The following is a 14,556-nucleotide window of genomic DNA, read 5'->3' on the forward strand; positions in this document are numbered from 1 at the left end:
GTGGAGCTTTTTGGTATAGAATCATATCGTCAGCAAATAGTGCTCCTTTTCCTATACGTATCCCTTTAATTTCTTTCATCTGTCTATGATCTGGCCAGTGTTTCAAGTTCTATGACTAACCCACAAAATTACAATTATCTTATATTAGACAAAGGTGCCAAAAAAATGCATTGGAGAAAAGATAGCCTCTTCAACAAATGCTAGAAAAACTGGAAATCCATATGCAACAAAATGAAATTAAACCCCTATCCCTCACCATGCATAAAACTCAACTCAAAGTGGATCAAGGACCTAGGAATTAAACCAGAGACTCTGTGTCTAACAGAAGAAAAAGTAGGCCCTATTCTTCATCATGTGGGATTAGGCCCCAACTTCCTTAATAAGACTCCTATAGCACAAGAATTAAAACCAAGAATCAATAAATGGGATGGATTCAAACTAAAAAGTTTCTTCTCAGCAAAAGAAACAATCTGTGAGGTGAATGGAGAGTCTACATCTTGGGAACAAATTTTTACCCCTCATACATCAGATAGAGCACTAATCTCCAGGGTACATAAAGAACTCAAAAAGCTAAGCACCAAAAAAACAAATAACCCAATCAATAAATGGGCCAAGGACATGAACAGATACTTCCCAGAAAAGGATATATAACCAATTAATAAATATATGAAAATATATTCATCATCTCTCACAATTAGAAAAAATGCAAATCAAAACTAAGATATCATCTCACTACAGTCAGAATGACAACTATTATGAAGACAAACAACAATAAGTGTTGGCGAGGATGTGGGGGAAAAGGCACACTCATACATTGCTGGTGGGACTGCAAATTGGTGCAGCCAATATGGAAAGCAGTATGGAGATTCCTTGGAAAGCTGGGAATGGAACCACCATTTGACCCAGCTATCCCTCTCCTTGGTCTACACTCAAAGGACTTAAAAACAGCATACTACAGGGACACAACCACATCAATGTTTACAGCAGCACAATTCACAGTAGCTAAATTGTGGAACCAACCTAGATGCCCTTCAGTAAATGAATGGATTAAAACATGTGGCATTTATACACAATAGAATATTACTCAGCAATAAAAGAGAACAAAATCATGGCATTTGCAGGTAAATGGATGGAGTTGGAGGAGATAATGCTAAATGAAGTTAGTCGATCCCAAAAAACCAAATGCCGAATGTTTTCTCTGATATAAGGAAGCTGATTCATAGTGGGGTAGGAAAGGGGTGCATGGGAGGAATAGCCAAACTCTAGATAGGGCAGAGGGGTGGGAGGGGAAGAGAGAGGTCAGGGGGTTAGCAATGATGATGGAATGTGATAGACACCATTATCCAAAGTACATGTATGAAGACATGAATTGGTGTGAACACACTTTATATACAGAGATATGAAATATTGTGCTCTATATGTGTAATAAGAATTGTAATGCATTCCACTGTCATGTATTTTAAAAATAAGATAAAATAAATTTTAAAAAAATAAGAAAGAAAATTGAAATGTTTCTTCATGGATCCAAGCAAAAACACAGGGAATAAAAAAGATTTAAATGGATTGCCTATATGTTTAAAGATGTATATCACCTTTAGAAAGGGTTTATAGTAACCCAAAAATGCAATGGGGGAGAATTTTTTAAATATTTTTAGTTGTAGATGGACACAACACCTTTATTTTATTATTTAGTTTTATTTGGTGCCGAGGATTGAACCAGTGTCTCATACATGCTAGGCAAGTGCTTTATAAGAATAATAATTCAGTTAAAACAGTTTAGAGTCAAAGGGAATTTTAAAATCACTTATAAAACTATCTGAATGAGGTACCCTTTTCTGAGAAGGTAGACAGAAGTTGGGAAATAATTTCTACTAATTTTTTCCTCTGGAATTATTGACCCATTTAGGTGATCTAATTCTCTCGGAGATAAATTGTGTTCATGTATTTACTTTAAAAATAGTATTGTAATGAGATTTTTTTTCTCAGACATCAGTACATAATTATGCCTAGTATTAAGACATGCTTTTAAGATAGCATCCTAATATGTTATGGGCTCTTCAGAATTGGTAATTTGGTGAGATCTTAACTATACACTTGAATTATATACTTGACACAATTATTTTTAACTTGTTTTTTTATTCCTAAAAAGACGTGTCATAATAACCAAATAGGATTGTCAGAAGTACACAAAAGCATCAAAATGAAGAAATCCAATATATCACAATCAAATGAGAAAACATTATATCATCAAAATAAATGCCAAGAGAACACTTGATAAAATTCAACACAGATATAGACAAATCTCTGGGAGAATATATATCAAAATGTCAATAGTGCTTATAATTCATAATAAAATTAAACACGAGGGTTTTTTTAAAGTTGTAGTTGTGTATGGACAACATGCCTTTATTTCATTTGTTTATTTTTTCAATGTGGTGCTGAGGATTGAATCCAGTAGTGTCTCACACATGCTAGGCAAGCACTCTGTCACTGAGCTGTCACTGAGCTATAGCTCCAGTCCTAAACATGAGGTTTTTGATTTTTTTCTTTTAGTTTAAGTTTACTTCTTATTTTTATGACCATTGTGTATAAAATATAATACATAAAACTACAAAAAAAATTAAAGGTTTATAAATTCAGTGAACTAGGAGAATCTAAGAGTGATTACATTGCTTCAGAGGCTAAGACAGGAGGATCACAAGTTCAAAGCCAGCCTCAGCAAAAGCAAGGCACTAAGCAACTCAGTGAGACCCTGTCTCTAAATAAAATACAAAATAGGGATGGGAATGTGGCTCAGAGGCCAAGTGACCCTGAGTTCAAACCCCGGTACCCCGCCTCCCGCCAAAAAAAGTGTGAATACATTCTGGGCTTCATCCTCAGAACCTTGAATTGGTTCCAGGACCCTATGCAGATATAAAAACCACACATGCTCAAAGCCCTTATACAACTGATTCAGTTCTTGCATATAACCTATGCACAGTCACCTGTATATTTTAATCATCTCTAGATTACTTATAATACCTAATGCAATGTACATGCTGTATAAATAGTCACTGTACTGTATTGTTTGGGTAATAATGACATGGAAAAGAAGTCTACATGTTGAGTACAGATGCAATTTTTTCCTCAAATATTTTCAATCTGTGGTTGGTTGAATCTATGAATGCAGAGCCCATGAATTCAGGGGCCAATGATGATATTTATCAAATCTCTGAAGATAGGAGGGCAAAGAGGAAGAAGCAGTCCTTCAAGATATAAAACAAGCTGTAGTACAGTTTGGGGGGCTGCACCATATGCCTGTCACTTATTTGGTGGAATTTGGTTTAAAATGAGTTTCCATCATAACACATTCTACTGATGTCTTACTGGGTAAGGCCAAATGGACAGTTGGACATATGTCAATTTGTGATAATTTTGACAAAAAAAAAAGTCAAGTGAAAAAAGCTGAATAGAATTCATACACATAGGATGCATGTTAATATATTTTCTGTATTTCATCTAACCCATCATCAGTTATAATATGCACTTTATTTTCCACTAAAAATGCTGAGTAAGTATGATGTAATGTTTAATCACCTAGAATTTTATTGTATACATATCAAACAAGCTCTTCTAAATTAATTTATAGATTTTATCATATATCATGCTACTGTTTTCATATCTGTATATAGAATAACTTTGCCATTTAATGCTGAAATCATTTTGAAAGCAATTAATTCCTATAATATAAACAAAGAACATAAGCAAACTGCAGTGATAACAAAATTAAACCACTGTGACCAAGGTCACAATTGCATCCATAAAGAATCTGCCAAGATGCACAGTGAATGTAAGAACACCTCAATTTCAAAAGTAAAATGGGGGGAAAGCTAACACCTTAGAACTGACAATATATTAATATTTTAATAATAACTATATGCCATGACAGCTCATTTTCCTAAACACTTTTCATCTTATTCTAATCAGTATATTGTTTAATAATTAGAAAAACTTGTGCATTTTTATTTTGTTTGTTTAAATGACTTCTCTCCTTGGACATTGTGTACTGCCTCTCCCCCCAATCTGACCCTAATCTAGTAGGTCTCTGTTCAAACTAGCTCCACCAGGATTGATCAGCTCCAGAGTTCTATATCATGATTAGGTTCAGGATCATTCATTTTGAAGTAGGGGAGCAGGATGAAATGAATATGGCAAGGAGAAAGAAAGCATGCACACACAAAGGAACAGTAAGACTTGGTAGTACTTTACAATTTAGCCTTGGGCCAGTCTTTTTTTAATCTTTAATTATGGCTGAGCCAGAATACCTTTTATAGCCTGCAAATCACAATCTAGAGAGAAAACTGCAGACCACTGGGTAACCCAGAAGGCAGCGCTTTTTATTATTCTGAAACCCATTTATTTTATTATCTTTTCTTCCTCCAGGGGATGGAGTGATCTGTACAGTGGGTGTGGAAGAAGAGAGAGAAGGTGGCAGGAAATGGGGAAAGGAAGGAGGGGTCCATGTTAGCTGGGAGGTGAAGTGTGGGAGGTGGATGAATATATTTTCATCAATTGAAGTTTTTGAATTTGTTCCAGTCCCTTAGTATTTTGTTTCAAAACACTGTTCCCCCACATGTCCCCACTCCCCTGCCCAGGCCCAGCCCCCACCAACACAGCTTCCCAAAGAAGGACAGACAAGACTATCTGCCATTTTGTGTGTGAAGAGAAAATCAGTTCACTTCCCTGTTGTACCCAGGAACTGTTCTCAAAAACAGAATCCTCCTTCTACCCAGAAGAAATGTCTAACTAAGAATTTCACTAGGCATCTCTGCCCCACAGCCCCCTATTGATTCTGTACATGTCCCAGAACTTTGCCATTTGAATTTCTATTTCATAATTTTAGCTGACACAATTATCACCAAACCATTCCCCAAAAGACACACACAGAAACATTTTTTACTCTTATCATAAAATAATGTTCTCAAAAATCACCCATTACATGAACTGAGTGCTTCTGAATCCAGAAACCATACAGTTAAAAAAAAATTACTATGAAGGAAATCTAACTAAAACACAGACTTTAGAAACAGGAGCCAACCAGTTTTAAAAGGCTCCATGCAAATACTTGAAGTAGACAGTAATGCTCAATGTGTTGTTTTTAAAAAGCCCAACTCAATAGCAAGTAAAACATTTCTCTCCACTTCAGTCACATGGTTCTGAATGAAGAAAGGGCCACTTGGACCTGAAGCCCAAAGCTTAGGGACTTACATAAAGAGGTACTTCACTGCAGCTCAACTCCATGGCTTCTGCATCTGCAATGACAACAAACAAGAGCTGTTATCGCAGGAGGCCCCATGTAACCAGTCAGCAGAGCTCCCTGTGGCCCCACTGTTCAGTTATCAAATCCTGGAGGGAGGAGTAAATTCATTGGAAAACTGCAGAGACATTATGAAAGAAGAGAGAAAAAGTGAGGGGTTTAGCTCAGTGGGAGGCCCTGAATTTGATTCCCCAGGATATGAGACAGAGAGAGAGAAGAAAGGAATGAGATGCTATCCATATATTTTCCCTTGGAAGACAGTATGACTTTTCCTCAAAAAAGTAAACATACAATAAGCATATGATACCATAATTTTACCTCTAAGTTGTATGAAGTACCAAAAGAATTGAAAGCGGGGACCTAGATATTTGACACCCATGTTCATAGCAGCACAGTTCACCATAGCCCCAGGAGAAACAACCCTAATGTCATCAACTGAAAAATGGATGATCAAAATGTGGCATACATATGCCATGGGATATTATTCAGCCTTAAAAAGGAATAAAATTCTGACAACATGGATGTTATACTAAGTGAAATAAGCCAATCACAAGAGAACAAATACACCTAATTCCATTTGTACAGGCAAATTCATAGAGATGGAAGGCAGAATGGAGGTTGGCAGGAGCTTGGCTTATTGTTCAATGGATGCAGAGTTTCCATTTGGGAAGATTAAAATGTCTTGCAGATGCACCGTGATGGTGGTTGCACAACAGTTTGGAATTGTACACTCAAAAGTGGTTCAGATGGTAAACTTATCCAAGTTTCACCACAATAAAAAACACAGTAAGTTCATTATAGTACATGTAATATTTATGAAGCAACATAGAAATAATTTTAATTTAAATATATACACATATATCTCTACTCCACTTTTATTCCTTCATAATATTTTCCCCACATAAGGAAAACCTATGACCTCAGGCATTATGCCACCGGCTGCTCCCAGAATATGAATATTTCAGAAAGCCAAGGAAGGGAACAGAAGCGCCTTGAAAGTTTTGCCTTAGTTCATCGTTTGACTCATAGGCCACATGGAAGTCAGATCCACTTCTATGCAGATGAAGCAGAAGACATAGTAACAACACAGTTCTAGTTTCCTCTCTTTCACAGATACTAGAGATTCCAGCCACAGGATCACAGTGGAGGCATGCAGTTCACTGTCAAGCTAACCAACTTCTTTGCTGGTTGTGTGCCCTACATCTGCCTCTGCAGGTGCTGCCCTTTTAAAATTAGCACACAGTGTCTATGGACAGACATCTATAAGCAAAATGTAGACTATATGTACAGTGGAATATTATTCATAGTGTAGATGAAGCTTAACATCATCCTAAGTGAAGGAGACAGACAGAACAAATACTGCATGATTCCAGTTGTATGAAGTATCAAAAATACAGTCAGACTCAGAAACTGGACGTCGAATGGTGGTTACCAGGAGGGAAGGGAGACTTTATTATTTAATGGATTTTAATGGATATGGAGTTTTAGTTTTCTGCACTAGGAGAAGTGTTCTTGTGATAAACAATGGCAATTGTTGCACAATAACATGAATGTACTTAACACTATTGAACTGTTCACCGAAAAATGGTTCAGATGGTAAATTGTTATGTTTATTTGGCCACAATTAAAAACTAAAAATAAGTTTTGAATAACAGCCAGAAACTGGCTTCCTGATTAGAAAAAAATAAAACAAAACAAAAAAGATGTGGCATCGCTCATTGAACGACAACTATGGGTCAGGTGACCACAAAGTGGTCCAGCCCTCACGAAGTTTCAGGCAAAGAAACAACAGCAAAGAGATCAGGACAAAGTGAAGGGCAGGCTCCATGAGGATTCTGAGCACCACACATAGGGGACTCGCTGCCTCTTCACTGCGGCTCCCCACTCCAGTCACATTCCTGCCTGTTCCCCGACTTTGAAGCCCAGGTTCTCTGGGTCCCAGGCCACAGTCCCACTGCAGTACTTTGGGGACTTGACTTAAGAAGGCAGACACATGGCATTTAGTATAGCAATTCCCAGAGGATGCACTTGCAAGGAAGAAAATAGGAAAAGCTCTCTTTCTATTTATTTTGTCTGAAACCACTTATATTGAGTTTTACTAATACTTCATACGCATACTGGCATGGTAGCCTCTAACGTCACAAGCTATGTTCCATGAGTCATCTTGACGGGCAACAGAGGTTCACACAAGGTCAAGGGCTTGATGACAGTTTCCAACATGTCATGCCCTGGGGAGGCGTGATGGACCCACTTAAATGGGCTTCTGAATGATAATCACCGACTTCTAATGAACTCACTTTACAGACCACACCAATGGCTTCAAGAGGTTGGGAAAGAAACTTCAAAATAAAGATAACCTAACAAGAATATGATAAAATATTCCTAATATGAATTCCCAGTATGAATTGTTTGCCAAACACACTATGAAATAAAAATGACTAACCCAAGAGCACTGATAAGTTGATAACCTCAAATTCTAACTTATCAAGAAAGCATTTAAAATATGAATCTATATCCACTAACATTGACTATGAATGACCCCCACTCTAAATATCTGCTGCACCTCAAGATTTAGTAGCAATTTTTTCTTCTGTTTACAGTCATGCCATATTCAATTCCAATCCTTTGCAAAATTTCACCAATGATAAAACTAGAAGACTTTTTTTAATATTGTTACTTAGTAGGAAAATAAATGCATTACCATAGTAACTACAGTGATTTTTAAATGACATAAATAATACACAAAAATTAAACAAAAAAATGCATTCCTCTCTGAGTAAAACTGTTCTAGACTCTGCTAGATATTTTAAGAAACAACTATATTCAGCAAATTAAATTGTGTGTGACGTTTTCTATACACTTAGATAAGAGTAGAGATGTTTCCCACAACTCAGCTTATAGAATTTGCTAGATTTTGTCTGATTATAAAGTATAACAAAAAATGTTTTTGGTAAGAAGATGCTTCTTAATTAATAATAATGTCCTATAGGAAAACTGTAAGTATAACCACTAATAAGGCAGCTACTCTGATAAGAAGTTTTAAAAGCATTACACATGAGATTCATTCACTTTGTCAGTCATAGGCAAGATATTGCAATGAATACATTGAAGACAAAAACACACGGAAATCAGCAGGATGCTAGCCAGTCAATATGGTTAACTACAGAAATAAGAGCTTCATTGCGGTTACATAGTGACCATTTCTGTAATGAGATAGGATGTAATTATAAAAATTTTTACTACCTTGAGGTACTTTGATCATGTTGTGGCAAAAGATTCTTTTTAAGTTGTCAAACTTAAACACATACTACATAATTTTCTCTTATAAAAATAGAAAAATTCCAAACTTGCTAAGATTTCTGAGATGGAAAGTGACTGTTTATATCAGGTGCTTTTTAAAGAACATGCTTTTTTTCCAGATAAATAGACTGTCCCTTCAAGAAGGGAGTGATATTTTAATAAATGAAAAAGAAAATGCATTTCAAAAGATTATAAATGTTGCATGCCACAGTTAGAACATTTTGAAATAGAGTAATTGCACACATGTTCGTTGTTATGTGATTTTGTTGCAATAACTTTTTTAAGTTTGCCACCTCTGGTAGCCCTCACATCTGCATTCTGTAAATTGTTGGAAAAAGAGCTTTCTAGTCTATTTTTTTAAATGTTCCAAAGGGAACATTTCAAGCATTTTTTTTCTTTCCTTAATGCAACAACTTCTAATTAGTTTGCAGAAGGATGGGTTGCCATCAGAGAAGATGAGAATTTATTTACCAGCTACATCTGAACAAGAAACTTTTGCATAAAAGGTAAATACAATTGAAACATAAGTCCCTTATAAATTTGTGTGTGCAGCCAGAAAAGCATGTCTACTAGAATCCATGCATCCAAGTGAAGTATCCTCTTCAGCCATAAAACATTTTAAAACCAACTTCAGAGTAAACAGTAATGAGAACCAGACATTCAAGTGGGACTCTTACAGAGTATTAAAATGATTAAACCAAAGTTTACAAAAATAATGGCAAGTATTCATCATATTACTATCACTGGCATTTTATATATTTTACATATTAGAAAACAAAAAGTGTTTATTAATAGAAAAAAATTACTGTCATGTTTGATATTCATAATTTTTCCACTTTGTGTATGCTTTGGAATACACACTGTTAGGCTAATATGGTTTATAAATACATTAAATGAGATACGTGTTTGTTTGCTTATTTAATGAGGGAACATGGCAACAACGTTTTGAAGATCTGCTCCTAAAAAGTAGTCCTTTTCCCCTCCTCCTCAGGCCATGGGTACTGTTCTCTTCCTTTAGAAGAATTAAGCATGACCTATGGAGTGTAGCAAGCTCCAGGAACTAGTTCTCTATTTACATGGTGAGAAGGCACATGTGAACTGGAGTCTCATGCAAATTCCAACATGGCACAGCTTGAAGAAGAATCTGGTTTCTCCAGAGTTTTGTCAGTCAGCACAAATTGTAACATTTGAATTGTAACATGATCTCAGCCCAAAAGTGAACCATCCAGGGCCAATAATGCCTTATATTTAATAACTCATATCTTATTATTCCTGTGTACTCTGCCTTTGCCATTTTCAGTATAGAAATTTAAAAACCATTCTGAGCAGCAAGTATTGTGTGCGGGTTTTTTTACCCTAGGGAAAAAAAAAACTAAAATATGTGCCATTATTTTTTTTTAATGTTGGTTTAGTCATTCTAAAACTTTGTAACACTTCAACTTAAATGTCTGGTTCTTATTACTCTTTTTACTTTGAAATTGGTTTTAAAATGTTTCATGGCTGAAAAAGATATTTCACTCTTGATACATAAATTCGAATAGAAGTAGTGCACGTCTTCAACCCCAGTCCCAATCCTTCTAAAAACCCTATCAAAATAATACCAATTTTGCAGAATTTTAATGAAAATTGGAAATGACAAAATTTTAAATGCCATTTACATAGCAAATGTGGGAGTACTTTGCCGTTTGTTGTCTTTCTTAAATTTTAAGACATTTTAGGAAAAAAAAAACTCCTATCAGAATTTCCTAGATGAGTTGTAGAAAAAAATAATTTGGGGAAAATATATAATATACCAACATAAATATAAACCTCAAATTGAATATTTTAAGTATTTATATTCTCATATGGTTTTCCCCAAACTGATTCCTACACAGTAAAGTGCAGTAAGTTCTATGTTCCCTTGCACAGTTGTATAGCTGAACTATGCTGTGTCTCCTTTACCTAAAGTTTAATAATCAAACAAATTTGTGTTTGCCAGGCAAGTTTCAACTGCCTAAGTTCTTCATAAGGTCTAGTTTTTCCACTGTATAAATGTCATCCTCTGTGCTTCATTTTATTTCCTAATGCTTGACTTTTTCACCTGTGATTCTAAGTTTTTCACACTCAAGCACTTCTAAAAGAATTGCACTACATTTTCCAAAAATATTTCTTGGAAAAGTAAATGCCAAAATATTTGCAAAGTCTTGCTGGCAGATATTAGGGAATGATTTGGGCCTTAGTAGGCTACCACAGTTTTTAAGTTTTTTCCCTAAAGAAGAAAAACATCTTATGAAAAGAATATCGAGATGCATATTTTAGGCATACATTATAAGGAATATATAATATTCTAATACCTGTGACAGCTAGATATCTCTAAAGAAAAATATCAGAGCCTTTTAAACAGGCTGATTTGTTTTAAAGAGCAAAGCAAATTTAACATTCAACTTATAAGAAAAAAATCAATTCTTGACTTTATGAAATTTTGGGTTTCCATGTTTGTGCATCTAAATGAAATATTCTAAGACATATTGAATTTGGTCTTTGAACATACTAATACTCTCTTACATGACTTTTATAAAACCATTTAGTAGGTGATACCCAAAGAATACTTATCATCATTAATAATTACCTTTTGGAAACCTAAAGATGATTCAGTCATATGCTAAATATTCCATAAGTGCCATCAAAAATCCTCACAGCAGCCTTGAACAAAATACATAGGAAGCCCTTGTTGCACGAATATTACCTTTAATTCCCTCCTATTACAAAGTTACATAAGAAGTGAAAGAAACTTAAGATTATTTTTTTAAAATGAATTGGTCATTTATAAAATTAAGCTCCAGATAAGCAATGCCCTCCCCATTCATACACTGCCCCATTCCTCCAATTAATTCTAGCATCTATCTACCAGCTATTACATCCTTATAGAGAAACAAATTGTTTTGTAGTTTGTTTTCTCTTGTTTGTTTGCTTTGGTCTTGGTATGGTGACCAACTGATGTAAATAAAATACAAATCAGTTTAAAATAAAACTGGAAATGTTTTTTAAAGCATAAAATTTTTGCAAAGTTGGGAATAGTGTTATTGAAGAACTGACTAAACTATACATGAAGTTATTGATCCATGAGAATGTGGCAGAGACCCATTAACAAGTGAAAAAGAGGGGGGGAAATCATGAGAAGACAGGAGCTTCAAATATAATAATTTCATTATTAAAGGAATAAGAGTACCTCTCCCCACCATGAGGAAATGGAAGCTCTTGAGTAAAAATTACTGTCACAATTGTGCTTTGAAAATCATATGTAATGCATGCTGGGGGTGTAACTCAGGATTAGAGCTCTTGCCTTGCATGTTTGAGGCCCTGGGTTGGATCCCCAGTACCAATAATAATAAAAATTATTATTGTTGTTATTATTATTTTAAAATGTGGCAGCATAGATGTTATGGTTTATAGGAAAAATTCCCAATCTCCTTCCCCAATTAATTGCATGCACACATATGTGCATACGCGAGCGCGCATACACACACACACACACAATTCACTTTCTGTTCGTTCTTAGAATTAGCACAGAATTGAAAATTCCAACATGCCTAATGTCACATATTTAGAAATGTTGGAGCTGTTATTCAGACACAACACATAACTGGGAGATAAGGCCAAGTCTCAGTAAAACCCTTTGATGCCAACACAATGGAAATCAGCAAAGAGAGAGAGAAAGAGCATTTTAGAAATAAACCTACCACTGAATAGCCAATGATATCTATATACCTGATTCAGACCAGAGATATCTATCTGAATTATGCAATCCTAAGCAGCTTTGAGTGAAAAATGTTGAATTATTTGGTAAACTCAATGAAGAGATGTCTAAAGATTAGAAAGGAAACACTACTAACTATTCAACAGGATCTCATTAATTCTGAGTAATGAAGGCTGAGTAGTGGGGAGGAAGAAGGGGAGCTAGTCAGTCTGAAATGGTGCAGCCTAAATTAAAGGATGTTTATAAAGTACAAAGAGGGAGCATGAGTTGGCCGCTAACAAAATGTTCTGCCAAGCCTGTCACACTCATTTGTATTTCTCAGGATATATTTGCACATAGACAAAGTGATTATCACTAAGCCTTTTAAAAAGGCTTTTTCCAAATTTATTGAACATCTTCTTTACAATTTTACTTCTGCTGTGAGTCTGTTTCATGTATTGTTCATAGGCAGTGCAAAGCTCAATTACCATTCAAGTATCTTGGACAAGATACAACCTATCAAAGTGACTATTTGTTCATTAGAAATAGATCTCTAAAGTCCCTCCTTGATATCCAAAAGTCAATTCACAGTCATGTACTCTGTGCAAAGCACCATGTAGGCTGCTTGGGAGAGGTATTAAAATATATCGCATGCTACAGCTATCATCGCTTGGGTTCACAGTCTGGTTGGGATGATAAGGTCTACATCCAGGAGAAGCCAGAGAGAGGAAGGAGGGGGGCAACTGAAATGGCAGAATGGGGTAGAGGAAGGCAAGCATGAAGGGAGAGAGGAATTCTCTAAATGGAATGTGCTCAGCATTGGGACAGACATGAATGCAGATGCAGAGTCTATGTTTATATCCAACCCATCCTTAAAAGACACAGGCTGCATCTGTGACGAAAGAGAACAAACTGATAGGGAACAAGGGTATTGTGCCAGCCATCTAACAATGACACTCCTAATTACACACCACCTGTTAATCAGAATTTACAGCATATATTCCAGCGTTCCCATGTGCTTCCCTTTTGCTTTCCTCTCATAATGGAATACATTCCCAAGTTCAGTGACAGCCCAGCTTGTATTGAGGATTCTATGCTTGGGCATAGTGAATGACCATATCAAATTTAGCAGACCCATGATTCTTCACCAATACCTTATTTTTGTTGTCTTACTTTTATAACCATTTTTATAAAGTTAGATTAAGAAAAATAATAAATCACACAAACAAGAGAGTCCTGGATAATAAAACTGAACTGGTAGGTATGAAAGTTCCAAAGTTCATTCATTTCTGATGCCTAAATGTTTGAATCCAATGTAAGAAAGATTGTGTTTTTTTGTGGTGCTGTTCAGTCTACAAAAATATAGAGTAGCAACTTGGCAACATCTCCCAGACAGACCAAGGAATGTATTACTGAGAAAAGGGCACTTGAGTGGGCCCTAGCCTGGTAAGAAGCATGCTCAACTTGCTCTTATTTTGTAAACTGCAGGGCTTCCCACTTCTCACTTTGACAAGGGGAAGTAAACCCAGATAGAACTCCACTCTCCTGGAGTCCTATCTGGGATTACTAGAAATTAATACAATATTACTTCAGCCATGAGATCATAAATTATAGTCCATGGAGGGCTTGAGAGAGCCCATGAGCTCTATGAAATGAGACAGAAAATTTTGTGCAAGTGAATTTTCATAACAAGTTTCTAGTTTTCATCAGATTCTTAAGGGATCACTACACCTGAAAAAAAGCTAAGAACCATTTTTTAATCATGTTAGACAACAAAATTAAAAATTTATGCTCTGTAAGAGGCCATGTGAGGAGAATGAAAGGACATGTTACAGTCTAGAAGAAAATGTTTACAAACCACATATTCAACAAAGAACCCTCCAACAGCCCAATTAGAAAAACTGACAAAATTTAGAACAGATGTTTTGAACAAGAGGACATAAGGATGGCAAATAAATACATGGGTAGATGTTCAAATCATTAGCTATTTGGGAGAGGCAAATTAAAATCATAGCTATCAATACATATCATTCATCATGGTTAAAAAAAAGTGACACTTCCACCTGCCAAAGGGGATGTGGATGTACTGGAAATTCACACACTGCTAGTGGGAATGCAAAATGATACAGCCCCTCTGGAGAAGTTTGTTCCTTAGAAACTAAATACACAATTCATGCCAGTAATTGTGCTAGTGGCTATTTTCCCTCCAGAGAAATAAAAACTTATATTCACATAAAAAACTGGA

At 35.6% G+C, this 14,556-nt stretch overlaps 1 protein-coding gene across 2 annotated transcripts in view; it reads right to left on the reverse strand.

The window, feature by feature from the left end:
* Arhgef28 (Rho guanine nucleotide exchange factor 28) overlaps positions 1–14,556 on the reverse strand; it is a 293,756-nt gene that overhangs the window by 242,238 nt on the left and 36,962 nt on the right. For both annotated transcript variants that reach the window (XM_048800140.1, XM_048800139.1), the window contains exon 2: positions 5,248–5,291. In XM_048800140.1, the coding sequence (XP_048656097.1) occupies positions 5,248–5,280 (33 nt within the window). In that variant the 5' untranslated portion in view covers positions 5,281–5,291. The remainder of the gene's footprint in view (positions 1–5,247; positions 5,292–14,556) is intronic.

The sequence above is a fragment of the Marmota marmota genome, unplaced genomic scaffold (assembly GCF_001458135.2).
Source record: "Marmota marmota marmota unplaced genomic scaffold, marMar, whole genome shotgun sequence".
Classification (NCBI taxonomy): domain Eukaryota; kingdom Metazoa; phylum Chordata; class Mammalia; order Rodentia; family Sciuridae; genus Marmota; species Marmota marmota.